A 27,799-nucleotide genomic window follows, 5' to 3' on the forward strand; every position below is an offset into this window, starting at 1 on the left:
GGGCTGGTCAGGCGTAATTTGACAGTTGTCAGATCGCGCATGATCGTCAATTAGGATTGAGATTGGATTGCAATTTAACGAATCAGAGGGAAATTCACCAAATTTAAGTTAAACTCACTCCGATTGGTGAAATCTCAATCTGAATCCTAATCCGTAGTGCGACAAGGGCCTCTTGAAATTGGTCGAGCGAGGGCGCAGACGTGGTGGGCACTTTCGCGGTGGCTGTCATTCGGCGCATCCGCCGTTAGTTCGCTGCGCCCGAGGTAGATCGCAATCAGCAGCGGATGCGGGAAATGGAGCGAGATGGTAGCACGTTAGAATGCGCGTCCTGTTCCGATGTCAGCGGACATAAGTGAGAGCGGTTCATCGACGCGACACTCGGCAGCCCCGCACATCGTCGTTTCGTCGCGGCCTCGGTAGTCCGTCGGTCACACGCTGCACCCGATTGCGCGATCGATACTCCCTCCTCGCTCGCTCCGGATCGTCCGTAATGTCGGGTGACCACAAGACGGTGATCAAGTATCCCTCGGAGTACGTGAAACTGAACATCGGTGGCTCGCTTCACTACACCACCATAGGCACCCTGCAAAAACATGACACGATGCTGCGCGCGATGTTCAGCGGGCGCATGGAAGTGCTCACCGATTCCGAAGGTGAATCACGATGGCGGGGATCGTCGCGAGTTTCGTAACAACGCGTTTCGTTCGAACGATGACTCGGAAATTTAACGATTCGAATCACTTTATCTCTCGGAGCTCGTACGATTCGATATCTCGTTTATCTCGGTGCGTACGATTTGATACTGTGTCGTGTCCACTCATCGCATCTCCTCCTCCCGTAGGTTGGATACTGATCGATCGCTGCGGCAAGCACTTCGGGACGATTCTGAATTTCCTGCGTGACGGCTCGGTCCCTCTTCCGGACAGCTCGAAGGAAATGGCGGAGCTGCTCGCCGAGGCCAAGTACTATTGCATCAGCGAGCTGGCCGAGTCCTGCGAGCAGGCGCTTCAACGGAAGGAGCGCGAAGCGGAGCCCATCTGCAGGGTTCCCCTCATCACCTCTCAGAAGGAGGAGCAGTTGCTCATAAGCAACACCACCAAGCCTGTGGTCAAGCTACTCATTAACAGGCACAACAATAAATATTCCTATACAAGGTGATATTGAACGTTGTTTTCAATAGCTTAACTCATATTTCACAATATTCATTTCGGAGAATATTATTGGGGGATATGATAGTTTCAAGTGAGTAAGAGTGGTCAACAATTTCTTTCAGAAATATTTCTTACGTGGAAATAATTTGCAGTTGTAGCGAGAGCGATGAAACTTAGCCGGCGTAATTAGCGATTAGTATTTCTAACAAATCTTTTCCGCCGAAGAAATCGTGCTGATACAAACATGCTGATACCTCTGTAGCACATCGGACGATAATCTGCTGAAGAACATCGAGCTGTTCGACAAGATGTCGCTTAGATTCAGCGGTAGGGTGTTATTCATCAAGGACGTGATCGGCTCCAGCGAGATCTGCTGTTGGACATTCTACGGACACGGCCGTAAGGTGGCCGAAGTTTGCTGTCACTCGATCGTATACACAACCGATAAGAAGCATACAAAGGTAAACATCGCGCGTTTAGTCATCGGTCGTCGTCGATCTTAGTGATTTTAGTGACACGTCTCCCTCCTTCAGGTTGAATTCCCGGAGGCTCGGATATACGAGGAAACGTTGAACATTTTGCTGTACGAGCACCGGAACGGCCCGGATCAGGAGCTGATGCAGGCGACGTCGTCGCGCGGCGCGGTCGGCAGCGCCCTGCCGTGTACATCCGACGAGGAAGAGGGCGAGCGTTCAGGCCTGGCTCGCCTCCGCTCCAACAAACAGAATACCAACTGACACACTCTTGTCAGTGGCAATCCGTCGCATCCCGCGATCCTTAGCGTCGTTCGCTCTTTTAAGATACGAGTCCATATAAAGTAAGACGAAACTCCAGAGACTGGGTGTAACAACGCTCCAGCAGCCTCGGCTGAATCTTCTTTCCCCTTTACCCCGTACGGCTATCTCTTACATCACACACACACCATACAATTCATACACCCTGTTCCAGTAATTTAACATGTAACGCAAGACGGAATGACAAATTCGTGTGTCTTTGAATTTCCTTTCCGCCACTGTTTCTTCCTATAACGAGTGTGTTTGTGTAAACGTGCAAATATAAGAATGGCATCTTGATATCATTCTCGTGAATCATGAAGAGAATGTAAGTGCGTCACGCGCTCGCTGTTCATGTGCCAAATCGTTATTAGATCCAAAAAAAAAGGAAAAAAAACGAGAATAAGCCAATACACACATATATATATATGTTGCCATTCTGCGTGACTGATGATAAAATTATTTATACTCTATAACAACTTTTAAGCAGTCATTTAGATTAATCAAATTGTTATGAAAAGGTTTTTGTGCAAAACTAGGACTGTGTTGTTACCTGTTGTAAGTATTATTATATTGTAAGTATTATTATTTTATTATTTTAATATTCTCATTTCTCATTGTCATCATCGTTGTCGTCGTCATTACTTTTATTATTACTATTATTATTATTATTATTATTATTATTATTATTGCCCTTATGTTTATTAGTTATTGTCGTTTATTATTCTTATAAATATCGTTGCGACAAATTCATCGCGTTCACTTACACAATACCTTTTCTTACAAATTTGTATAAATTTGATATCTCAATAAATCACTAAGGTTACACGTTTATTCGCTTATATTTTTCTAATATTGTCTCCGAACTCTCTGTTAACCTGCTTAAAGGATGATGTGGAGTAAACACTGCCAGTAAAGCAACATCTCAAAAGCTATCGTCAATTGGAAGCATAATTCCGAGGGATGTTTCTTGAACGCGCGACTTTGTTATTTCGAATCGAATTGTAAATATACTGATATGTACGTTACAATTATTTCCCCGACTCCTTGATCGAGTATACTTGGTACGATATATCTAATCTTTTGAATAAACGAGCTTATACTTTTTCCACTAATACACCGAGTCATTTGGAACGTAATTTTCTTTCAACCGTTGTCGCAATTCCCGTGCTTCTTGCAATGATAATTATTTTCTCCTTAACGACTTTCACTTACGCGACGAAATCCTTTCGAATGGCAATCAAAACCAGAGCGCTTTCATAGTAGACTCGAATCGATTCGATCTATTGATCGTAATTATGATAATGGAGATGCCACAGAGTCCCCTTTTTATTTTGTAATAGAATATAATGGAGATAATATAGATAATAGTGGTAAGTTCGTTCAGTCGTTCAAACATGTTAGAAGATAAGCGATCGTTGGTGGAGTGCGCAACAACTACAGACTTTTGAATGTTGGCTATACATACACGTATATATTTTCATCGTTGAGAACGTTACGATTCGTAATTCTACGAAGGGACCATGTGTATTGCGTTACATATCTACGACTGTTACATTGTAGAATGTCTTCATTTGTGTCTACTTTGTGTCACACACACACACACACACACACACATATATATATATATATATATATATACCGGTAGTCAAATTTACAAGAATTATATATCTTAATCATACATTCGTCGTATTTACAAGTAAATGCTGAGATAAAGGACAACTTGGGTTTTCTATAATTTCATGTAGCATAATATTCGTCTGATGAAGCGATGAATATTTAATTAATATATTGACAATTGGCCAAATTTGAAATATATTAGAATGTCCCGTGTTTCGGACAGAGTTTGTAAAATTATGTATATACATACATACATATATATATATATATGATTGAATCGAATATATATCTATGTTGAGTAAAATGATCGGGTTGTGAGTTTCCCTACCTTTGCGATCTCGGGAGAAGAGAAGAATTGAACGATAGAGAGTGAAAAAGAGAGAGAGAAAGAGAGAATGAGAGAATGAGAGTGAACATCAAGGTTGATTCGAGCGACATGTATATTATGAAACAAGATATTATTATACATAGGTGTATGACGGAGTTTGCAGCTAAAGACAGGGTGTTTGGGCGCAAACCTTTTCTTCTTGAGACGGAGTCGAATGTACATACACACGTGTTGCGGAGGAGGCTGTCAACCCCTGAATTGGAAAGGCACATCAGTTCATTCCGAGTGATACCAGATATCACGCCTAGTATCGTTAAAACGCTACTGATCACACCTTGCGAACGGTATTTACACACACACACACACATACAAGTATCGTAATTGCGCGTTCAACCAGAAGTTCGTTCTTCTAACCGAAGTTACCGTCTAATTACCAGCTGCGAGATTACACACGCGAGTATCGACGAGCCATATTTATATATATATCATAGCGGAAAGTCTCACGGATATCGCAAAGATGTCACAGCTGATCAAACCGGGTCCTAGCGTTTCAGTTTCAGTTCCCAAGTCAATCTCGTGTATCGATTTTCGTGCTTTTCAACTCTACACGTATTGAAATTTTCTTATGTATGATTTTGTTTTTTGTCGTGTTATGTGTGTGTGCGTGTATGTATATATTACAATTTCGAATGATCGAATTTTAGAATCGCAAAACAAGTATTGTGATTAGCGTCGGACAACATCAGTTGCTCGATAAAAATTCAATCGAACCGGCGTGTAATTGTATGTCAGACCAAAATATTACAAAGCTGGTTCCTTAAACACACATACACACGTTTTTTCATATTTACGTTACGGACAAGTACAAAGTGAGCAATATTACGCGCAAACGAGTGAATCGGAAGGCAAGAACATCTTTCATTTAACTACCGCAACGAGAGCCCGCTCACAAAGAGAACCTCATCGTTTTTCCAGCACAGCTGCATAAACCGTCGGTTTACTCCAAAGTACAACATGCTCCGCCTGCGTTTGTTCACCACGAGTATCTCCATTTCGTAACGTCGCAAAATATTTCATGCGTTCGGTTCAAATAGAGAAAATTCCGCGACTCTTCGTAATATCATAAGTAATTCCGCTAATTAATTGATATCCAAGTACCAAATATTGTAATAATAATATCTTGAGTTTGTAGCAAAATTTCTTCGCGATACCTTTGCTATTTCCCTGAAGAGCTACAGAGAGAAGAAGAGAATGTGTGGCCATACTGTGTATGTGTGTGTGTGCGCGCGCGTGTGTATCTATACAGGTATATATAAATTTACAAAAACATATTTTCGACATTTACGCAAGTTTCCGAAGAAATTTGGATCGTTCCGAAATCGACATAGGGCCCGATATGGCTTGACGCCACTTCGAGAGAAAGAGAGAGTCCTTTTTTCTCGTGTTTCCTTCCTCCCTCAACGTCGTTGGTAATATAACATCACAAATTGGTAACGCGTCATACAGTTGCCTTCGTATTACATAGTATAGTATTCGAACATCTTAAAACTATTCGCACACCCGTCATCCATTCAACACCGCTATATTATACCCAGGGATTCAAAAATAAATTCTATTTCGTAAAAATAAGAGAGATAGTGTGTATTGAATTACAAATATAAAGTCCTATAAGTCTACATTTATAAATATATGTACATTTATATACTATGTAATCTAAAAAACTCAAGAAATATATTCTTTGTAAGTGTAGCTGGAGCAAATGGGATGATACATGGAGTAGTTGATAGTAATTATCATTATTATTGAACTGAAAAAATATCGAGAGATTAGCGCATTTATGATTAACGTGACTGTGTCACGTTGTAGCTTCGAACAAATGACACAACGATACGAACGTAATCAATGATTGCATCCAGACGGGTCACTAATAAACGAAATGCAGAAGTTCTCTCTTCTTGATTAAAATAAAAAACGCATTGCACTCTTTAATTATATCAATATCTGAATCATTTTATTCGCCTTCAGTTCTCACAATTCGAAAAGTACTGCGATACTTTATAGTCCGAAAATACTATTAACTTAGAGAACCGAATAAGGAGCGAGAGAGAGAGAAAGAGAGAGAGAGAGAGAGAGAGAGAGAGAAAGGACAAGGATCGGGTGCGTACGGATAATAAACGGAAATCAAATTCAAAGGTAAGAAAAAAAAGGCAAATGGTGTGGACTTGAATTAATGTTATTACTCACATAAGCTTGTCAGTATCATTGCGTCATTGGTATAAAATTCACTTCGATCGACAAATGAATATATGAGACGTATGAGAACTAAAAGTGAAAGAGTAGAAACTACCAGTTTTACAACAACGCATAAAGTTCTACGAGAAAAATTTATACATTTACATTAAATCGTACGTTATTACTTATATCGTATGTGTATTCTCATAAATGTAGTACTCGCGTAAATGCTTCCGAAGAGGTGGGGGAGGGGGGAGGGTATACAAAAAAATAAAAACAACAACGGACGACGTGAAATCAAAGCTGCTTGTAGTTCCGTCAGAATCTCGAGCGTGTGTGTGTATTATTGCTGACTTGCTGAAGCTTGCGAACGACAAAATGTATTAGCCCGTTGTGTTGAACGTTTTCTCCGACACATACATTCACACACACACACACACACACACACACACACACACACACACACACACACACACATATATATATATATATATATATATATAACTAAACATTTTCATCAGACGATCTTTTAATACTTCACACATTCGTACATGTGGCGACACACACAAATGCCGGAGACACGCATGTAGATCTTCGAAGGAGGAGAAGAAGAAACGAATTTCTCTCCGTATGCGCGACGCATACCGCTTTCACGCACGCACGCACGCACGCACGCACGCACGCACACACACACACACACACACACAAAAGCACGGTGTCGTTCACGACAGGTAATTGAAAAAATCGCTTGCGTGTCCGTTTGCGAGAAAGATATCCGTATCATCCTCATGTGCTCCAAATCGATTTCAGTCATCTGCCATCAACGGTCAGCACTAACAACCTTACATCAGCGTTATATTTTCCGCGCACACCTATGTGTGTTAAACCGCGTGTAAGCGCCGTCGTGTTAAAGATTCGCGCCGTGTAATAGCGGCTAATTTGACATTTAAACTCACATTCGTCCGCTTAATCGTCCGGCGACTATCGCTCGATGACGCGAGATGTTACCCTTGCTTCATATAGCTGCCTCGGTCTTGGGGCGTTTGCACGGATTCATCGGGTTCTCATCCGCGGTACACTCGTTGTTCTCGCCGGCCGGCGAGACCGATCGCTTCCTCGCGGCGACCGTATCGTCGCTCTTAGCATCCTCGGCCACCTTCGGCAATCTGAACTGAACTATCACGGCGGTCATGTTGTCGCAGCCCGTCCCATCGCCAAGAGTGTCCGGTGCGAGGCAATGATCGAACAGCTGTGACACAAGTTGAATTTTTAGCGATAGGAAGAATCACGAGATCATATGAGAACATAAATGTATGTAACTTCAAAATCGCTTCTCGCTGTGATCAATAGTGCCAAAATCCCTTCGATTTCGATTCTGACAAAGCGAAATGAGGCTCGGCGAAATGTAGGAAAAGCGTTATTCCCATGTTGACTTATGCATCGTTTTTACCAACGTTATGAATTGAAAGGGGCGAAACGAGTTTGATGAGAAATCAATAAAACTTACATCACGTTACATACGGTGAAATATTATCTAACTTCATAAATAAATTGACCACCGTTCGAGAACTGAGATTTGCAGCTAAAGTTAACACCGTTTGAGAACTGAGATTTATAGTTAACACCTTTTACATGTGTCCTTTCCTAAGGTGTTATTTGTAATTTCTATCTTTAATGCCTTTCAAACTAAAGATACGGTTTTGATGAAAAATTCCTATGATATTAAAGATATGCAGACATTGTGTTATTAATATTAATATGCAGACGCTGTACAAAGTGGTCCCGATATCACATTATTCTGAAATGGGAATGACGAGATAAGTGCTGCGGCGAACGATTCGGACATGACGAAATTTATGAGTCACGCGTCGTACAGTTGATTCGTCAAAATCCGGGCTTCTTCTGCATCGGTATTTGCGATATTGTCATGTATCGCTATTGTCTTTGGACGTGTGGCTGCCGGTCCGAGAAAAGAGCATGCTTTTTGGATCGCTGCAAGCCAGAGGTCTACACGATCGTGGATTCCGCTCTGAGCGGCTGTGAGTTCGCGCGAATCTGCTGCCCAGGAGTCTTAATGTCCGTTCGCGGAATGATGCCGCAATTTAACATTCTCCCCGCGTGAAATAAGGATATATGCGCGTGACCACGTATAGAACGGATCACTACGACGTCGACTCTCTTTGAACGATAGTTCGCACAATCGGCGGTAATGCGACATGACGGAACTCGCCCCGTCACGTCTGACGAAGACGATGTCGCGACGCATACATTATCTTTCGGACATACCAGCCGTCTTCGGGGGACAGTCTACAATGTCGTTAAACGCGTTCCGCACGCAACGAAACCGGCAATTCCCGACACATCGACTTGACCGTCGCAACACTTTCGAAACCAGCGTCGGTTTTTTTTTCATGCGAACGAAACTATTCTCGTTCACTCCGATTTAATAGATAACGTGGCTCGCAGCCGCCACGTTGTCCTCGCAGGGTATTGGATGTATTCGGAATTTGATCGGCGACACGATCGGATGTAGTCGATTGCACAGCGACGCGTCGTTGGGGTCACAGTATTCAATTTCGCGATCAAACTCTCGAGGTATTTGCCGAGTGTCTACACTGGCACTGAATTTTTAAACTCATCAGTTTTTTGCTCCAATTTACGAACGAAGGTATTGATTTCTTGCGCGAAATCGTTAATTTTTTTCACTTTATCGCGACACGCGGATCCATTTCGAGGAACATGGCCGCGCATTCTTCCAATTTGCGACGCGCTATTGCACAGCCGGTCGGTCGGCCTCGCGACCAGCAAACGCTTGGGACGGGGCAAGGCGAACGTGGAGTAGCGTTGGCCATCCTGAGCCTGAAAATTTCTAATCCGTTATGCGCGCGGTCACGTAATATATATAGCTCCATTTTATCGCGCTCGTCGACGCAATCAGAGCTTCCACCGTTCCTTATCGCTTCGAGCACGGTCGTTACGTATCGCGCGCGTTTTGAGATAAGACAGACGCGCGATAAATGCGACGTGCCTGATCGAATAATGACTGGCGCTTTGACCCGCGCCTCGTCAGTCGCTAGGCCGTCCGTGAGTTTCCAACCAGATCGCTGTGTACCCAACATTCTTACGGAGACCCGAAAGGGCTACGAACCCTGGACACAGCGGCGCAAGTAGACCACGCGTACGCATGATGGAACTTGCAGCAACTCGTAGATTCTTCGTCAGAAGGATGTGATCTCGGGACCAACTTTGTATATCAAATATCGTATCCGCATGTAACTCATTGCGCAACCGTGATGGTGGATTTCTCGCACGGTTCATATCTATTGATCATAGCAGACTCCGATTTGTTAATTACGACGTGATTAGTCTAAATTGAGCAATCGGGATTCGCTGTGGGTAATCGTAACGTGGTAAAAAAACAGGACATTGCAAAAAAAAAAGAAGAAAAAAAAACATAAATCCAAATATCTCTTTGATGACTTTTTTTAAAGAATCTTCCAAAGTGAAAAGGGATTTTTTCCTTTAGAAAAGTAGTTTCGAAAACAATAAAAAAAGAATAAAAACATCTTAAAGGAAGGAGCATTAAAGACGCACCTCTTCGCAGATCTTGGACAGGTTCTCGTAGTTCTGCGATAAGCGAGAGCGCACGAACTGGACGACGCTCTGACTGGACATGAAGTTCCAGATACCGTCGCACGCGAGCACCATGAACTCGTCCCTCTCGGGCTCGATCGTCACTTGCCTCACGTCCGGCAGCGCGGAAATCATTTGTTCCTGGGGCGGCAACACCACGTTCTGTTTGTACGCGTGATCGCCGAGCGCCCGGGAGAGATTCAGACCGCCGTTTACCCTGCCGTCGCTCGTCACCTCTCCGCCCGCTTTAACTATACGCTCCATTTCCGGCTCGTCCTCGGGCTTGTGGTCCAGACTGAGCTCGACAGCTTGGCCGTCTCTGCAGAGAACACAGCGGGAGTCACCGGCGTTCGCCACGTATAGTTCGTTTCCCTTGAGTATCGCCACCACGGCCGTGCATCCGCTGTCGGCGCCGGGCTACGAAAAGAGGCATCGAATGAAGAGAAATGGCTGTATCTCGCGAGTTTTTACGGAGACAAGTTTTGACAAGTTTGTCGCGGGGAATCGATATTACATATACCTTCTCTGTGTTCGTCATGAAGTCGTCGGCTTCGTCGTCGGAGTCCTCGTCCATGCCCTCTTCCCCCTCGATCTCGTCGTCGTCGCTCTCGTCCTCATCGACATCTTCCGTGTCGTCGCTGCGAAACAAAGTAGATCTCAGTTCCATCCACGCGAATATCGATCAAACGGTGATTACGCAGTGTAAATTGCTTACCTCTCGGGAACGCCGTCGAACGTCTCGTCGTTCTCATCGTCGTCATCGTCATCCTCCTCGGAATCGTCGTGATGCTTCTTCAGCAGACTTTGGTAGAGATCCACCGATTGGATTCTTCTCCGTCCGCTGCTGGTTATCCGCTCCTGCTGGCCGGCGTCCCCGTTCTCCACGGGTGTACAGGAACTGCTGGACACATTGTCACCGCCGCCTTTACTACTGTCCGCGTCCTCGATCCTCTTGGTCTCAGCGCCGTTCACGCCGTCCGTCGGCTCTGCCGCCGGCTTGACGCACGCTGACGTCTTGCTGAGACTCGACACTTCCTCCTTCACGTCCCCCGAACTGTCGGGCATGTCCATAGACTTGGCGGGCTCCAGGTCCGCGGTCGAGCCGACCGGTGTGGACGCGTGAGAATTGCCGTTACTCGTCGTCGAGTCCAGCACCTGTTCGGCCTCATTGCTCGCCGGACAGTCGTCGGTATCCTTACGCTCCACCGTGCTGGACGAACCGCACGGCTGACTGGAACTACTCACGTCCGTCTCGTCGTTCGTATTCCAGGGAGCGGTGACCAGGCTCGACTCGGCGGCGGATGACAGTGGCGGCGGCGGCGGTGGTAAGAGGAACGACGGTGAGGACGAACAGCCAGCGCCGGACGACGAACAGCCCGGCTTCTCCCGTCCTCTTCGGCCGCGCAGATACGGGCTCGCGAGGCAGGTGCGTTTGCATTTCTCGCTTCCCTTCGGACTTTTCACGTGAGAATTCGAGATCTCCGATTGCTGATACTTGGCCATCACCTGCTCCAACGGCATCTCAGCCTCCATACACAGATTACGAACATTCTCCTCCTCATCTGTACGCAACGTAACGCACCAAGACAGGTTTATTAAGAGTTTGCACACGAGACTAAGCGACGTGAACAAAGTAGAGCTCGCTAACTGTGCGACCTTTACGAGGGTATAACCAGTAACAATGCATATCTCTAATAGTGAGAGAAACCCACCGGATTCGTTCGAGTCACCCTCGTTCTTGTCCGATCCGGCACCTGCGAGTTCTTTCAGCATATTCACCACTTCGGGTTTCGTTAGAGTAGCGTCGAAACCCAAGAAGGCGTCTATCAGAGCTTGTGCCACGTCACCTCTCTTGTAAGCTTCGGTCTGCTTGATGAATTCCGGTAGATTGCGTGCGCAATACGTCGCCACTTCGTGACCCCCGTGGCCGTCGTATACGGCGAATAACGAGGCATCGTCGTCAAAATTTATGCAACAGTTGTGTGCATCCTACGAACAAACCAAGAATCTGAATTCTCAACGATCGCTTCGTTCTCGAACCTACCTAGGAGGCTCTTGGATTAAGGAAAATCTGAGTTTATCAAATGATTAAGTTTGCCTCATCTCGTTAGCGATGACAGATTTCACAAGACACTGCAATTACTATGCACGTAAAGCTTGTCTCAACAATGGAATAAATATTGACATTCTGTAATATGTATATAGAGAAAACAACACACTATAGGTACAATTGTATATTGTATGTACATATATATGAGGTATAGTACATATATATATAAATATATATATATATAACAGGCACGCACGCACCAGAGAGACATTACCGACCAAAATAATAGTCGCTGTGAAATATCGGCCAATTTGTCGCGAATATCTCGTTCGGTTGGTAAATAAATATTGGTTAACGCGGCCGGCGAAGGCGAACAGTCGCGGGACTCACGGGCGTCGTCGGTCGCTCGCCGTTCAGAGCGCGTCGACGAGGGTGTGCTCGTCGTTCCGATAGCCGGTCGACGACGAAGCGCGAAAAGCGTGGACCGGCGGGTCGCGCGGCCGAGATGCGGGTTCGCCGATGACGCGGTAAAAGCGCGCGCGCTCGCTCACTCGCGACTTCCCGCTTACCTCCTGACTGATGCGCCAGCCCTGCATAGAACTCGCGCCGTACGCGACGTTCTTGCCCACCTCGTCGCTCGAGATCTTCTTGGTAATCGGCTCCGACAAGTACGCTCCCATCTTTCGAGGTACCGGCTGCCCGCGGCGTCCGCGTAGTATAAATCCGCAATATTCCGCCACAAAACAGAAATTCACAAGCGCGGTGCGTGTAGCGACTTACTAGCCTCTCATGACCGGTTTGGCTTTCTGTTTTCCAGCGCGCCGCTGGCGCCAGCTGGGCCGCCGAGCGGCCGACGCGAGGGCGCATGCGCGCCGGCCGTGCTTTCGCGCCAAACCTAAGAGGACGTGCGCATGTAAGCTGCCGGCGGTTCGCGCATTCCCCTCTTCGAAAGTGTCTATAGTCAATGCACTTGCCGGAATTTTTCACACATATTTCATATTAATATATTATTATACGTTTATAAGATATATTTTGACGGTCGGATACTCAGGTATTCGGATATCTTCTAGATACTTCCATGACGTACTTCGCCATGCGAGTTGCCTACGTGAAACAAATCCGCGCGGACAACGCAATACAAGTTATTCGTGTTGAAATTAATCGTAAAATCTACGGCCTGCAATCCTGAGAACATGGAATGCTCACCGAAGCACGTTGGGCGTTGGAAAATTTCGCGCCTGTGGACGTCCGGCAGATGTCGCGCGCAATCGCGAGCTTGGTGGGAGGCAGTGCGCGCCAGGACAAGCGCGAGCCTGTTACGGACGGCTCGTCAGTTGTTCGGCGAAGCTCGGAGAGGTTAGGTCGGGCCGCGTTCCTCGGTGAACGTTCGGGGCTCCGAAACGCCGCGACGACGACGATCGACGCCGAAAACGGATATACACGCCTCGGAATCACGGCGATCGCGCCACGCTTCGCTCGGCTGAGAATCTCCCTCGCTGGCGAGTGTCCTCCGCTCCGGGGGTGACTCTCGTCGCGCGCGGCCTCATCGGAGGAGGAGGGGGTTAGTGTCATCGTCCGACTCCTATCATCGCAGCCGTCCATATATCGCCATCGTGTCTGTCATCAGCGGCCCAAGGAAGCCAGCATCGGCCCGACCAAGAGGTATGTGAGCACTTTGTCACTCGCGCGACGTTCGCTGTGAAGAGAGAGAAAGAGAGCTCGTCTTCGAGATGTTCGATATGGCGTTGGTGGGAGGGGGTTGGCTATCGTAGTACGCACGCACCGCGCTAATTCGGGGCGATTAACGTGTGTCGCGCGGAGGAGAGTCTCTGTGAGATGAGCCTGATGAGTGCAGCGGAGACGTAACCTCGCGGCCGGCGTGTCGTCGTCTTCCGACCAACGGGTTCTCCATCGTATATCGATCTCTTGAGAAGCGGCATCCCCCATGTCCGCGAATTTTCACAGACGATCATAAACACGCTGTCCAGCGCGTGATGTTATCCCTTGTTTATGAGACATTCGCCGTGCGAGAACGATCGACGAAATTCTCGTCAATTCGAAGTTTTCGCGCCAATTGATCTGTTTTTTTTTTCAGCCGAACTGGCTGTGTCAATTCGAAAAATTTACGCACACTGAGAAGCGTGAGAATCGCGTATGTACGCTTCGTATTCTTCACACTCTCGTGTGCGTGTAAATTTCGTGAACCAATTCAGCTGAGAAGAACAGACCTCTTGTGGCTGCGCTAAAAAATTTACATACATGCGCTTCTCAGTGTGCGTAGATTTCTCGAACCGGCCAATTCAGATAAAAAGGAACAAATTATACGGCGCAAATTCTCCTTCGACGCGGCGTACACATCGCTGCGACGATCGTTGCGATTCGTGCGAGGTATTAAGCGAAACGAAATGAATATATCTCCTTACAGCGAGTATATGTTTGCAATTAAACTCTTTCCCGAGCGTTTATATCCGTTATCACGCGAAGCGGTTAGCAAGCTATTTAACTATCGCGTATCTCCGTTCCGTAGAGCGACGTGTCTGACTCGGCACGCCGTCGTCCACTGCCGCCGCTCCGAAAGTCTGTTTCCACTACTGTGCAAACGGTCGTTGATCTCTAATCGTGCAAAATACCGCCTCGCTCGGGCTTCTCCTATTTGCGGTGAAGAAGAACCTCCACCCCTCTCTTCCCCTCTCGTGTGTAGCGTAAGGTCTATAATTCGTGAGATCCGGGATGAAATTCCGCTTGTGATTCTACGCGCGCGGAAAACATTCGTGAATTTATCGGCACGCATGCACGTGCGTTCCTGCACGACCTGTAATAATAATTAATAGTAATGTCCGTACACAATCTCTGATAATACCGTCGAGCAATCCCCACGACTCTCTCTACGCGCGCGTTCTCCCACAGGGGGATGGACCTGTGTCTCGAATTTTGTCGCTCGAATTCTGCATTATCGCCTTAAGAGTGAATTTAAGGAGACTGGAAGAAGAGCGCTACTCTTTGCACTTTGGGGAAAAAAAAAGGATCGTGACGAGCCAATAAACGCGTTCTCCTCGCGAGGGAAGCAGAATTTCCAGTTCCTGCCAACTAAATTCGGCTCTTAGGGCGAAAAATTCCCTTCGATTAAAATGTGCTCGATTCAAGTTGCGTTAATTCAACCAATCTTTGCAATACTTAGCGATATTTGCAACGGTTATTGGCGAGTAATTGCACGGTAACTGTTCCTAATCTCATCTCTCTCGAGTACAACGCTCGTCGTCGTTTATCCGATCGATGTCTCAAGGTGACGCGAGCATTCGCGGTAGATAGATAATTCGAGGACATCTGGGAATGAATTAAGTCGTACGAAATAAGACGTAAATTGCGCGGATGCACATAGCGTGCTGCGCGCGCCGCGAAAGATCCGTTCAATTTGTTCGCGCGTCGTTCCCCTCCCTCCCGCGACAAGTTGCGTTTATAGCAGGACGATGGCAAGTCTCCAAATGCGAGGCAAGATGAGCGTACACAAGCTTTACACGACGTCGGTTTTAATTATCCACCGATTTGATCCGCGCACCTGCAAGTCATTATTCGCTCTGTGCAAGCTGTTGCATGCCGTGGCCCACGTATTCGGATCGATAAAGTGCGTCCAGAGATACGTCGAGGAAAAACAATACGACGTTTTGTTTTCTTCCTTCTAAAGTCTTGTTGATGATATAAAATGTATGCGCGTATAATGCAAACCAGCTTTACAAACTCACCTCACCTCCTGTAACCTTGACGTATATCCATAGAGGTCGCCCTCCCGACTTTTCTAACCATTGACGGCTGTTGTTCATTAAAAAGTTATCAACAGAAGAAGTTTTATTAATAAGACGTAGTTTTCCTGGAATTATCGTGCATATCCAAGGGGAAAACATGCGGTTACGTACGAATATCTTTCCGAGTAACGTTTTAACTGTCGCTCATTCATTAAATACGTTTATTATAAAGTTACTAACAAAAGATCTTTCATAAGTAGGACGTATATTCTTCTTGACACCGTACAGATAGAATTTCTATAAACAACTTATGTGAAAAGTTACCTCCTCACTTCTTTCTGACCATCTTAAACAAACAAGCGAGAGAAACGATCGGTTAGCTTCAACTATATTCTGTGGGATGATATTTCACAGCAAAGTTCAGATGTCGGTTCGGTCGATTCACAGAACAGCCTAATCCCACATGTCTCGCGTGGTAGGTTCGATAACAGAGAATAGAAATTGGCACAAGATTCAGAGTGATTTGAAAAATTCAAGACTCACGCTGCAAAATAGCATTCACGATCGAATAAATTACTCATCGCTGACAGTTTTAACGTTTTTCCTCTGTGTTATCGGTAACGGATCTTCCGAGATTGTTTTTGCTCGCGTAAACGCTTGGAAAGCAAAGCGCCGCCCGGTGTTTACAAGACTCCTGCAAATCGCAGTAACGACGTGTTGACTCGCATCAACTCTTTTTTTTCCTCGAGGACGGAATCGGTGGAAACAACGCGGACATACGACCGATTTAGAATTTCGCCGTATTCAGAAACGGGAATAGAAGAGATCCGGTTGTCCAATATGAGAAAATAATTCGGAATTGTAGAACCACTGATATTTACGGACGTTTGACCTTTGCTATTCTTCCCGCTGGCTTTCCCGCCCGCCTTCAGAAGCATTAATTAACGGTTGGCACTTTAATAGGTATGAAGCTCCGCGTCGCGAGCTCCCCATGTTATTACAGTATCGTCTCGCAAATCATGTAAACTAGCTTTATTGTTCCGCTGTGCGCGCGAGCTTCGCGTATCGCGAAAATTGCACGGTTGCTGTGTCGCGCGCGCGCCGTGTTCGCAAAATTAATCAAACCTATTTGCGCGAATATGTTTTTCCCCGCATTTATTATACGCGAAACACAACGAGCCGCAACGACGACGACGCCGCTGTCAGCGGTGGCTCGGATATTGATAAAAATATGCGCGCGCAATCGAATTGCGAATTAATCTCGACAAACACGAAAGTTTGAATTGCATTCGCGTTTTCCTATTAAAATCCCATTCGTTATTTGTTATTTTATCAGGCCCATTATTATTTCGACGAATTTGCATCGCGTGCGCGCATTGGTTCCGCGCGATTGTTAAGCTAAACATACACTTTGTCGCCGTACGAAAATCCCCGCATCTGTAATTCCTTGTGTTTTATTTCGCGAAGAATTGTAATACTCGTAGTGTTGTTCGTGAGAATGATTAATTAAGTCTCCGTGTCACGCGACACGGAGAGAAGAGAGAGGAGGTTTAAAATTCGGTACAGCCTGGCGTTCGTGAAAATATTCAACGAGCTCGCGTAAGACACGAAATCCGCTTTCCTACAACATCCGCTTCCTACAAAATTCGCAAACTAAAAACGATCCGCTTCGAACGTCCGATCCACACATACACACACGTGAAGCCTCACGTTGCGTGAGCTTCGCTATTGTCACGAAGCTTGCTGTGAACTATAAACGATGTAAGGACACGGTACCGTTCCTACCTTCGTCCTCCTGATCCTCCGAAAGCCCTGGGATCTGCAGGAACAGACGAAAGGTCAATAAGAAGAGCAGTTAGCACGAATATTCAAACCACGCGGAAGATAATATGTTTTGACAGCGTGACAACGCACGTCGAACGATTTCCAGGTGGAAATCCATACTTCCTGCCTCCTGTGTAATTATTTCCTTTTCCAATTACTTAATTGCGCGTTTCCTTCTTCAATATTCGATGCGTACGTTATCGCACTTTCAAAACATAATTACTCTCATAGTTTGAATATTCTCCCTGATAACCGCGAGCGGGTTTTAAGCCCGTATTAATGATTCTTGCTCGAGACTTGTCCTACGTGAAACACTCAGATTCGAATTTAGAGCTAGATCTGAGTTTTTTTTCAATTAAACCTCTTACGATGCACGCAACATTACACTTGCAATTGCGATATTAAATCGTCAAATTCAGATCTAATTCTGGATTTACATCAGAGTATCTCACTTGAGACGAGTTTCAAATAACGACTATTAATACGAGCCCTATTGATTTTTCGTTTTTTTTTTCCCCCGGTCATACACATTTATTGGAGAGATACTTTGTTCTGGAATCGAAAGTTTTAGATGGCTCCACATTGGGCTGTACTTTAAAAACTGGAAGGATCGAGACACACGTTTGAAAAAATGTATCTCTTCAATTCGCTAAAATTGGTTCCGGGATCTTCGAAATGTACGGTAAAAGAGAGAGAGAGAGAGAGAGAGCTTGGTCGAAACAGAGGTCGAAAAAAAGGGGTTAATGCTTTCCTGAGCGCTCGCAACGTCGTCGTATACGCTGTACGTCCGCGTCGTTTATAAAGCGGGCGGGATAAAAGGTTTAAAGAGGACGGTCGCCAAGTATCGAGGAATATTTAAACTTGGGACGCGGGGCTTTTTCGAAGGGCGTCAGCCTCCGAAGTTACCGGTACGTGACGCGCGATCGTGACGATATAAAAGTAACTTGCTTCCAATCGAGCATGGGGACACGCTCTCTCCCTCTCTCTCGTGATCCTCTGGCGCTTCCGTCCAGTGTATACACGTGCGTGTACGAAGTTGTAAGGCCCGGGCTTTTCCCCCTACCCCATCTCTTCTTCGTCCTACTCCTCATCTTCCTTTTTTGCCTCAACGCTGAAAAGAGAAGATTCCGTAAATCACGTCTCGTTACGCGCACTGAAATTATTTAGCAATATTCAATAACTGACGGTGTGCGAGAGAGAGAGAAAGCGATCGTTATCGCGGCGCAACATTGAATATTAAAGCCGTTATCCTTTGTGAACAGTCTATAATTTGGAATTCAGCGGGATGAGATTCAATTCTGCCGAATACCGCCGATAGTCTCGCGTGAAACCTTCGAAAAGGAGGAAAGAAAGCGCCGCCTTCTTCTTCGGGTTTCCTACGGGAACATTTAGCGCTATTTCATGAACTCGGCGCGTTCTACTTTTACACGTAATAAGATACCGTCTCTCTCTTGGAGCATTGTACATTTCTCGCTTCGTTACCGGCAATTTCCTCCTCGCGGCGGCGGCGACGCGCGCTGCGAATCGCGAATCGGCGCACGTCGCGCGAGCACACCGTGATTCAGCTACCAGAATCAATTTTTAACGCACAGTTCGCCTCCTTCCTCCCTTCTTCTCCTCCCATCTTTTTAGTCCTGGATTTTCCTCTCGCGCGGCGTGAAAGATATCCTCAACGTGTACGGAACACTGAGTCGCCGAATGTAGCTTTAACGATAGGCGGAAAAAGAAATCGCGTGCGAGGGAGGGAGAGAGAATCTTATCGGGTCGAAACGTATTCGAGGCAGCGGCGAATCGTTTAATCGAGCCCCCGACATATTTACCGCACCTGCCGACAGACTCGTCGCTCGATCGACCGCGTTTTTCCGTCATGTCACACGTCACGTCGCAGCGGCAACGCGCGTTTCCGATCGCTGCGTTGCGATCAGGTCAGTTTGCGGGCTTTGCAGCTTAACGTACGACGGGATTGCCGCTTGGCTGCTGCCACTACGTGGTCTATAAATGACCGTTTATTCGATAATTCGGACTTTATACGGCGATCAAAACGAACCTGACGGCTGTTGCGGAGGAAAAGCGTCGAAAGCGACGTTATCGTATTGTTTTTGCACTTTAAAGCCTTGTCGGCGTAAAATTGAAATTCACGCGCACGAACCAGAAGCTCTTCTCTATCAAAATATATGATGGTCTGGCGAAAATTATCACATGTTTCTTTGCAAAAATTTGTCTGAAACGAAAGATAATTTTCTCATAAAAAAATCATTCCTTTCATTTTACATATTCATTGTAACCAAATGATATTTTATTCGTTTAAAAGATATAATTTCAAATAACAGCGTTCTTTCTGCTAAATAATAGAGGTTTCCTGAATGAAACAATAAAATTCTTAATCAAACAAATAATATTTCGCACAAATATACGTTGTTTCTACGAAATAAATTTCGGTGAAATAAGTAGAAATATTAAATCTAAAGAAACCTTTTCTCTCTGTGTGCTATGCATAGAAGACAGAGTTCGTGTACTATCCGACAGGGTTTAACACATACTTCACGGCCGATAAACATGGGTAAATATCGGTTTACCATACTTACGTCGCACGTTTTGACGCTCTTCCCCCGTAAGCCGATGCCGAATTCAGCGTGTCGTATCGTCAGCCACGAACGGCATTTACGAATATATGACGCCCGTAGTGAGAGAGAGAGAGAGGGGGAGAGAGCAACCTGTTGTGCCGTCTCATCGGATAATCCACCGGGACAGCTTTTTACGCGTTCGCACTTATCGTTTCTTTACGCGTTGAGCGCCGAGCCGACAGCGGAATGCATCGTTGATCGGCCGCAAGTGCCTGTGTGTACTCTCCGGCTCTTCGTTTTCGTTAATGATATATTTATTACCTCCCCTATTGCAGTCGGGCGGGCGCGACCTTTCTTAAAAGCTTCGCGTGCGAAACGTGATAGCACCGTCGATTAGCATAATTTTTGTCAAGAAAGAAGTGCCGGCCTCCGTCGGACGGCGAGAATGACCCAATTTCGTTCTCGGGCTCGGAGATAAAAATATCTACTAGCGCGGCGGCGTTCACCTTCTCGCGCGCGACGTCGCTCTTGGAAAATGCACAGTAATCGCCGTAATAGATTTTTGATAGACGGATAGAAATAAGGTTTCTCGATAAAAAGGACGGAGAGAGAGAGAGTGGCACGGAAACGCGCGGAACGCGAACGCCATTGCACTCTCTGTCGCGATGAATTATTTATGGATTTATATTGCGAGACACGAGTCTTACAGCTAACGCGAGCGAGCGTTCTTCGCGATAACGTACGTCTCGCCGGGCGTTGCTGAAATCGCCGAGTAACTTGGACGAAACGACTTGCCAGTACAGGACGAGCTCCCCGGGCGCCGTTTGTTCAAGCAAACACGATGCATCCGTTTCCTATACCGGGGACACTATCGTAACACCTGACCGCGCGCCGCTCGAATGCGCTGAGAAATGGCGGGATTAAGATCGCGCAGTTTGTCTTTGGTCTCCTCGTCGGCGTCTTACGGACGCGAACTTTCGCAGAAGTTTCACTGCATAAGTCGAATTGACAATAGTCGTCGCACCAAATCCCCTTCCCTCCTCTCTGAGTTCTTTCGCGTTCTTCGTCTTATGGTCGTCTGTTTTTTCTTGTCTTTATTGATCCTACACGGCCAGTTGAGGGACCTCTGAGAACTGCAGAGTATTATTTAGGGTTACTAGAGGGTATCATTATTTTGAGACGTCAAAATCATTGTGTTCAGGATAAAACCTGAATTCTCTGTCGTTTGAAAAACCCGACCCGACACGATGTCTCAATGCGGATTTCAATAGTCCGTTGTTGCCCTTAATTTCTTTAACTCGTTAAATGTTGGTAAACCGCTCGGCCCGGGCCTCTCCAGTGATCCTTGTCGAGACACCATGTATCCGTATAGAGGCTGTATGCGGGGTGGATCATGTCTACGCCGTCAACAGCAAGAGATGGATCCGTACATCTCTTCGCCCTCTCGCCGCACGAAGTCAACCCTGGATTTTCCCTTAGCTCTTCTGTAGACCCTTAAATACATCTTCAAATATCTCTCAGCCAGTGAAATAACCTGTGAATCACCCGTGTGGATTTCATTGGCTAAGAAATTTTTGAAGATGATTTAGAATTACTTTAAGTAGGAACAGACTATGAATAAGTCTCTAGTACACACTCAGTGCGTTCAGTCGAATTCGCCCGACGATACGTCGTAACAACATATCATTGATTTATGAATCCTCTCTTCTACCCCCTCTCTCTCTCTCGCCTCCTCCCCCGGGAAAGCCGGCTGTGCTTAAATCCAGCACGAGTGTCTTCTTATCTCGAGGAGATAAATTTTCTCTTCTTTTTTTATCTCGAATTTTACCGACGATTTTTCCGTCGCAGCTGTCTCACGGAAACCGTCGATTCTCGCCTGAGTCATCGCGAATTTATCCCTCTTTTTTTTCTTTTTTTACTTTTTCTTCTTATTTTCTTTTTTCTCTCGTTTTTGTTCGCGGAACGCGCGATACTCTCTTCATCCTTGAGATTGACTCCGACCCGAGCTTTGCCCCGTCAATTCTCTCGTTACGTAAATTTATCTAGGCGTCGTCTCGCGGCGAGATTGGATGTAACAGAAGGTGTGGAAACAGATGGTGAGAGAGAGAGAGAGAGAGTGGAGAAACGGTTTCGGTGAGCGCAGAGCAACGTCTTTATCAAGCCCTCGGCGTTTCCGTAGAAATTCCAGAAGCGTACGTAATTCGCGGCAAGCCCTGACGTAAAGGGTCGAGGTATGACGAATAATTCAGCGATACCGCGCCGAGCAATTTGTCTGCCATTGTGTGGCACTCCTTCTACGATGGATCCTCCGCGCGTGACTTTATACCTTAATAGTCTCACTCCGCAGCCTACTTACGGTACGCGAGCACTTCAGTATCGCAATGTTTGTCGGCCAATTAGCGACGAATAAGTCGACTTATGGTGTTCTTCCGGCTTACCCGCGTCTCTCATCATACCTTTCGCGTTAAAACCTGCCCCTCCTTGCGTTTATTCGCGATCATCCCCTTTGAAGGCGCCGGAGCGTCAAGGAGATGCCAAAGTCGATGACGAACTCGATAAAGCATCGGTAGAGAGATCCTCATCGTAATATTATGTTACATAAATATTGATACGATCACGTTATATGTTTCTTATATGATCAGTCATTAAAAATCGCGATGTTTTTTTTTTCGACGAGTTTCGCCACATATTTGATATTTAATAGGAAAATGTATCTCTTGCTTATCTCTTATCCGGAGTTGTCGACAGACGGCGATAGATTTTTGGGGGCGGCTATCGAGCCCGCCGAGGATCTTCGTCCGGATCTTCGAGTTTCGTCAACATAAAGCGTGAGAAACGATGACGTTGCGACGGACACGAAGAGAGACGCTCTTCCTTTGGTCGTTCCCCCCTCCGGAGTGATTCCGTTAGCTGAATTTCCGTCTACGTTGCGTTGTTCCGTCTCGTTTTAGATCTCGCAAATCGTTTCGAATCGCCCAGTGCTGGACGCCTCGAGGAAAGTTCTCTTCGCAGTTTCCCCTCTCAGAATTGCGAGACGGAGAGAAAAGGCGCGCGCCCGCGTGATCGTTCGCGGACGCAAAAATTATTACGACGAGAGAGAGACGTTATTTATCGCGCGGAAGTCGCGAAGAAAAATAATCGCGGATGTCTCTTCGCCTTCGCGCTGGAGCGTTCTCGGCGCAAGTAGATGTCGCGCATCGCAAGAAAAGAGAGAGAGAGCAGGCGTTTCTTCTTTACCCAATCCATTAAACTCGATATCTGGGCTCGCTGTATACGCGACAAAGGCAAAAGGGATCGAGAAGCCGGAGAATAAAAGAGAAACAGGCGGAGAGAAGAAAAGCAGCCCGAGGCACAGTTTCGCAGCGCGTGCGTGCGCGCGGAATCATTGCCTCGTAAAAGGGAAAAAGCCCCCGGACGATGAAACATCAGGGGGTACGGCGGGTAAAATATGACGTGATATCTCTCATCGGAGGGAAAACTGCCCGCGGCGTAATCCTCCTCTCGTGCTGCGTTGAGATAACACACCGTGGAAGTCGCGAAAGTCGCTTCTATCTAGTGATCCTTCGCAAACGCTCGTCGATCCCCTCTCCTTCTTCTCCTCTCCCTCGTCATCGATTCTATTTCCCATCTCCTGGAAACGATCGCTCTCGCAAAACTCCCAGCTGCTACGAGTATGACGAAACGTAAGGAAAGGATATCTTCCCTGGTGCAGAGGACGTCGCGTGAGCGCAACGACATCGACAATGGTAACGACGTCGTCAACAGCGGACACGCGAAATTATGCGATTACCACAGACTCCGTCGCGTGTCGCGATCAAATGTTTTATTGCGGTGTCTACGGAGGGCTGCGATAATTGCGCGATTACGCGCGCCGTCTGCTGTTGATCAATCACGAAGGAGCCGGCCGGGAGTTTAGCGGGCTTGTAAATAACGTCCCGTTACGGCGCGCGTCGTAACTAACTAACCGACCAACGCGAACGCGACGCGTCGTTTTTCATTCCGCTCCAACACACTGAGGGCCGGAAGCGTATCTCGTATTTTTCTCACCTGCGCCACGCGGAGAGAGACGCGCGCGTTGTCGCCCGGATTAACGATATTAGCGCAGTTCTCGTCGGCCGTAAAAGAAGGCGCAAAAGTGAGCCTCGTTTTTATCGTCTCATTGGATTCTCCCCGCCGAGACCTTTCCAACGATATATCGCACTTGTGGTCTGAATAAGATGATCGGCCGAAAAGTCACGCTAATCGTGGCACCGACTTTTCGGCCGCTTTCAATCACCTATTTCAGGTGTGAGAGTGTTTCATATCGTTGGATACGAAGGTCTCTGCGAGGAAAATCTAATGAGACGACAAAAACGCTTTTGCTTCAGATCCGAGGGTACTTCTGTGTTTCATTTGCTCGCGCATCGTTGTCACTTTGAATTCAGGTATGCTGGTGCGGGTCACCTCGAGACGACATTCTTATCAGCCAGAAAGTTACTATCGATCACTGCGGCGGCGTCGACATCGCTCGTATTTCACGCACCACGCGATACAACGATTTTGTACGCGCGACCGCCGCGTGACGCGGCCAGTTTGCGATTAAATTCGCGTGACAACGATCGAGGCCATTAATTTTCAATCGACCCGGCCCTAACTGATTACACATTAATCGGACCAATTTATTAATCACACCAAGCGTCCAAGGATAACGGCGGAACGGAAGGGGAAATCCATTCTTGGATGAGTTACGAGCCGATCGCTCTCGCGGTATTTATGCTAATTCGCGTATCGTATCGCCGCGGAGGTGGCGGAGATTAAACGCGCGTTCTACTTTGTGGGTGACACGTGGCAGCGGCGGCGAAGTATACACGATAATGGCGATACGCGGGCTAATGACGGAACGATAAATAATCTCGGGCGCTGCGGTGAGAGAGGGATAATGGAGCCGATATCGTAAGAATTCGAAAAAAATTAATCGTTGCACGAAACAACGATTTCGTGTGGAGCGCGCTCTTTCGGACCGGAGAAATTCCGCGGACCTTCCGCCATCTCCCTCATCTCCTCGCCGGGGTTTCTCCTCCGTTCCAATTTCCTCGGAAAATGTTTTTCCTCGCGCCGTGACTCGAAGCCGCGAACGGGGACGACTTGAAAATTGTAAGAACGTCTCGCGCTAAGAACGGGCTCGCCCGTCCGTCCGCCGTAAGAAATGTCGGAGGAAGACTTCTCTCCGCCGACATTTTCCTCGTACATACGCTTCTTTGCCGTGAGCGCTTCCGACGAGCGGCTTCGAGGGGGCCGGTTCGTTGCGCCGTGACGATAACTGATTCGTATCTCCCGCGAAACTTCTTTACATTCGAAGGAGAAAAAGCACCAACGAACATTATACTTGGACGGTATTCGTTGGTAACCAATTAGGGGAAGAATTGAAAAATCGGCGAATCGGTTCGAGAAAAAAATTTGATAAATAATAAGGCAGTTATTAATTGCTTATATTTAAATTATCAATAACATGTTGGAATTCCATCATGTTATTAATCATTTAAATATAAGCAATTGACAACCGCTTTATTGTTTGGCTCTTATTGTCGAATTTTTTCCTAGTTAACGATAACTAGGGAAAGATAGAACGGTCGCAGAACCGTATCGTGGCTGTTGTAACGATACACTAAACATTTATGTAGGTCTCCCGCTTCGATCCGTTTTCGAATACTGGTTTAAAACGTTCGGCGTATATCCGTTCAGAAACGCCTGATGGGAACCGTTTCGATATAACTAAACGTTTAATCGTTTAAACGGATTCTATGATACGTATACACGTGTATATATTTGCCAACGATACAAATAACTGCTCGACTACGAGCATGACTCGTGCGAAGAAAAAACGCGGTGTAATGTTATTGGCGATTGTCTTCCTTACCTCTAACGATCGTCAGAAAGGGGCAACGAGACTAACGTTTCTCTTCCTTCGTGTGAATTTGAAGCTGATAAACGGATATATATATTTTCAAAAACTTCGCGTAATTGCGATTGCTTCATTATGCGCGTATCTGTAAACATGTATGCAAAATATACGTTTGAACATTTTCTAGTGTGAACGAAGTAATAAACTAATTCATATCCTCTCATTAAAATGGTAACTGACTGGATACAGTAAATCGACATGTCCATGTTTCTCGGTTGTAAAGTACCGAACTCTGTCGAACGGAACATGAATTTCGCTTACTGTGTGTACGATAGTTGGAGCTGAAGTGGCAGTTTCTGTTTGCAGGGTGCGTCCGTTGTTGTTATTATTACTGTCGTTTAAGTTTTCGTTTCGTTGTGAAGTTTTGCTTGAGCTATCGTTCTTGCGAAGATTAAAGTAACAAATCAGCGGTGAGTAATTTATTTGGCAATGGTTTGCAGGATGAGTTTTGAACTTCTTAAATCACTTCGGATCTTGCACCAATTTCTGTGTTCTGTCGCTGAATTACGCGAAAAATGTTTGGGTTAAGAGTTGTTTTGTAAACTAACCATATCACCGCGTTTATTGATCTTTGAAGCGATATTCCTGAACCTTGCTATGAAATATCAACGGAACCAGTTGAAACTATCGGTGACTGATTTTCTACTGTTTCTCTTGTTTGTTTGCTTGAGACAGTCGGAAAGAAGGAGACAGGGAATCTCTTTTCACATAATAAAGGAGCAATATACATTATACGAATTTTTTCAGTTTTGAAAAATACATAAAATTAACATATAAGAATATCAAATATTACTATAAATTATAAACTCCCCACCACTGTGTTTTCTAACGAAATGGCCAGTAATTCTGAAATTCCTCTTACAATGTCAGTATATTAGTCTTTAATATTATAACAGTTTTTTAATATTTTTATATGTATAAATATTTGTTATAGTTATTCTTATATTTGGTTGAAACCCCTGCAAAAGGTCAATTTTCGCGCTGTTGCAGAATTCGCCGTGTCCTCGGCGTCGACATGATGCGCGGGTTGTGAACTTCCGTCTTCGATGCGAGGGGACCTCTTGAGTTAGACGCGGCACAAAAAGGTAAGCGGGTGAAATCCTTGTTCAGGAGCGACGAGGATCAAAGTATCGACGCGCGACATTAACGCGAACGACAATGGACCATTTGAGAGAAATCACGTCCGTCGATTATTCCGTCCGCGCCTGGCCTTCGAACGATCGAGGGACGAGGGAAAAGAACAAAAACGAGGCATGTATGCGGGCGCACGCGAGACAATGTACGTGTCCGCCACCGGCGGAATAATTCAAAGAGCCTTCGAAACGTCCCGGCGGCGATGCAACACGGTGGTGACGTATATCGATTCGAATCCGCCGAACCGCGAGAGATTCCCCGCTCCCGCGTCGTGTTCGACGACTCTCTTTGGAGAGACGAGACCCTTTTCCCCCCGCTTGTTCGTGGTCCTCGTAATTGTCGGGTATCGATTAGCGGGTAAAACGAATAAACGAGAAATTATACTCGAGGCGCGCGAGAGAACCGCGCGGCTCTTACCGCGGTAAGGTTTACCGGATTGAGTTCGCCCGTTTGTCCGGCTCGACCGCAGACGTCGAACGGCTTTTCTCTCGTTACTTATACTTAATTAAGACGTTTCTCTCGAGCGAGAGTCTCTTCTCGTGTTTTCCCGCTGGTTGCGGCTTCCCACTCGGCAAAGACGGTGACGAGTCATCTTCGTCGTCGTCGTCTCTCGCGAACGAAAAGATGATGATCGCAGCGCGACGACTCTTAACTGCGATCTTAATTAGAGGTGATCGTTCATTCGAAAGCGTCGACAATTAAGCGCCGATGACGATGACAGAATTTAGATTTCCGCGTGAGGTAACGGCTGGTTGGTGAGGAGGAGGACGTCGTTTGTATCGTTAATGACGACGATGAAAAGTTTCGAC

The 27,799-nt window shown here is 46.2% G+C and overlaps 3 protein-coding genes across 4 annotated transcripts in view; 2 read left to right on the forward strand and 1 right to left on the reverse strand.

Moving 5' to 3' along the window:
• The first annotated feature begins 47 nt into the window (after window positions 1–47).
• On the forward strand, window positions 48–2,556 carry LOC106750179 (BTB/POZ domain-containing adapter for CUL3-mediated RhoA degradation protein 3). Its single transcript, XM_014630316.1, has 4 exons — window positions 48–653; window positions 842–1,154; window positions 1,414–1,612; window positions 1,685–2,556. The coding sequence occupies exons 1-4, from the start codon at window positions 491–493 to the stop codon at window positions 1,886–1,888; spliced, it is 879 nt and encodes a 292-aa protein (XP_014485802.1). The 5' UTR covers window positions 48–490; the 3' UTR covers window positions 1,889–2,556.
• A 1,410-nt stretch (window positions 2,557–3,966) lies between these two features.
• On the reverse strand, window positions 3,967–12,589 carry LOC106750181 (probable protein phosphatase 2C 11). Of its 2 annotated transcripts, XR_001374921.1 has the most exons (7): window positions 12,357–12,589; window positions 11,450–11,726; window positions 10,453–11,299; window positions 10,258–10,375; window positions 9,699–10,154; window positions 7,061–7,353; window positions 3,967–6,976 (listed from the first exon to the last, which is right to left on the reverse strand). XR_001374921.1 is itself a non-coding variant. In XM_014630320.1 (6 exons), exons 1-6 carry the CDS (start codon window positions 12,465–12,467, stop codon window positions 7,120–7,122), a joined length of 2,043 nt encoding a protein of 680 aa, XP_014485806.1. In that variant the 5' UTR covers window positions 12,468–12,589; the 3' UTR covers window positions 3,967–7,119. The 2 variants fall into 2 exon arrangements, 1 of the variants encoding a protein (XP_014485806.1); XM_014630320.1 differs by having other exon boundaries at window positions 3,967–7,353.
• A 589-nt stretch (window positions 12,590–13,178) lies between these two features.
• The window catches only part of LOC106750173 (heparan sulfate glucosamine 3-O-sulfotransferase 5), a 31,655-nt gene continuing 17,034 nt past the window's right edge, over window positions 13,179–27,799 (forward strand). Inside the window, exons 1-2 of the mRNA XM_014630310.1 lie at window positions 13,179–13,449; window positions 26,847–26,941. The gene's annotated coding sequence lies outside the window, so the exon portion shown is untranslated. The remainder of the gene's footprint in view (window positions 13,450–26,846; window positions 26,942–27,799) is intronic.

The sequence above is a fragment of the Dinoponera quadriceps genome, unplaced genomic scaffold (genome assembly GCF_001313825.1).
Source record: "Dinoponera quadriceps isolate SergipeBrazil2010 unplaced genomic scaffold, ASM131382v1 scaffold5109, whole genome shotgun sequence".
Lineage (NCBI taxonomy): Eukaryota > Metazoa > Arthropoda > Insecta > Hymenoptera > Formicidae > Dinoponera > Dinoponera quadriceps.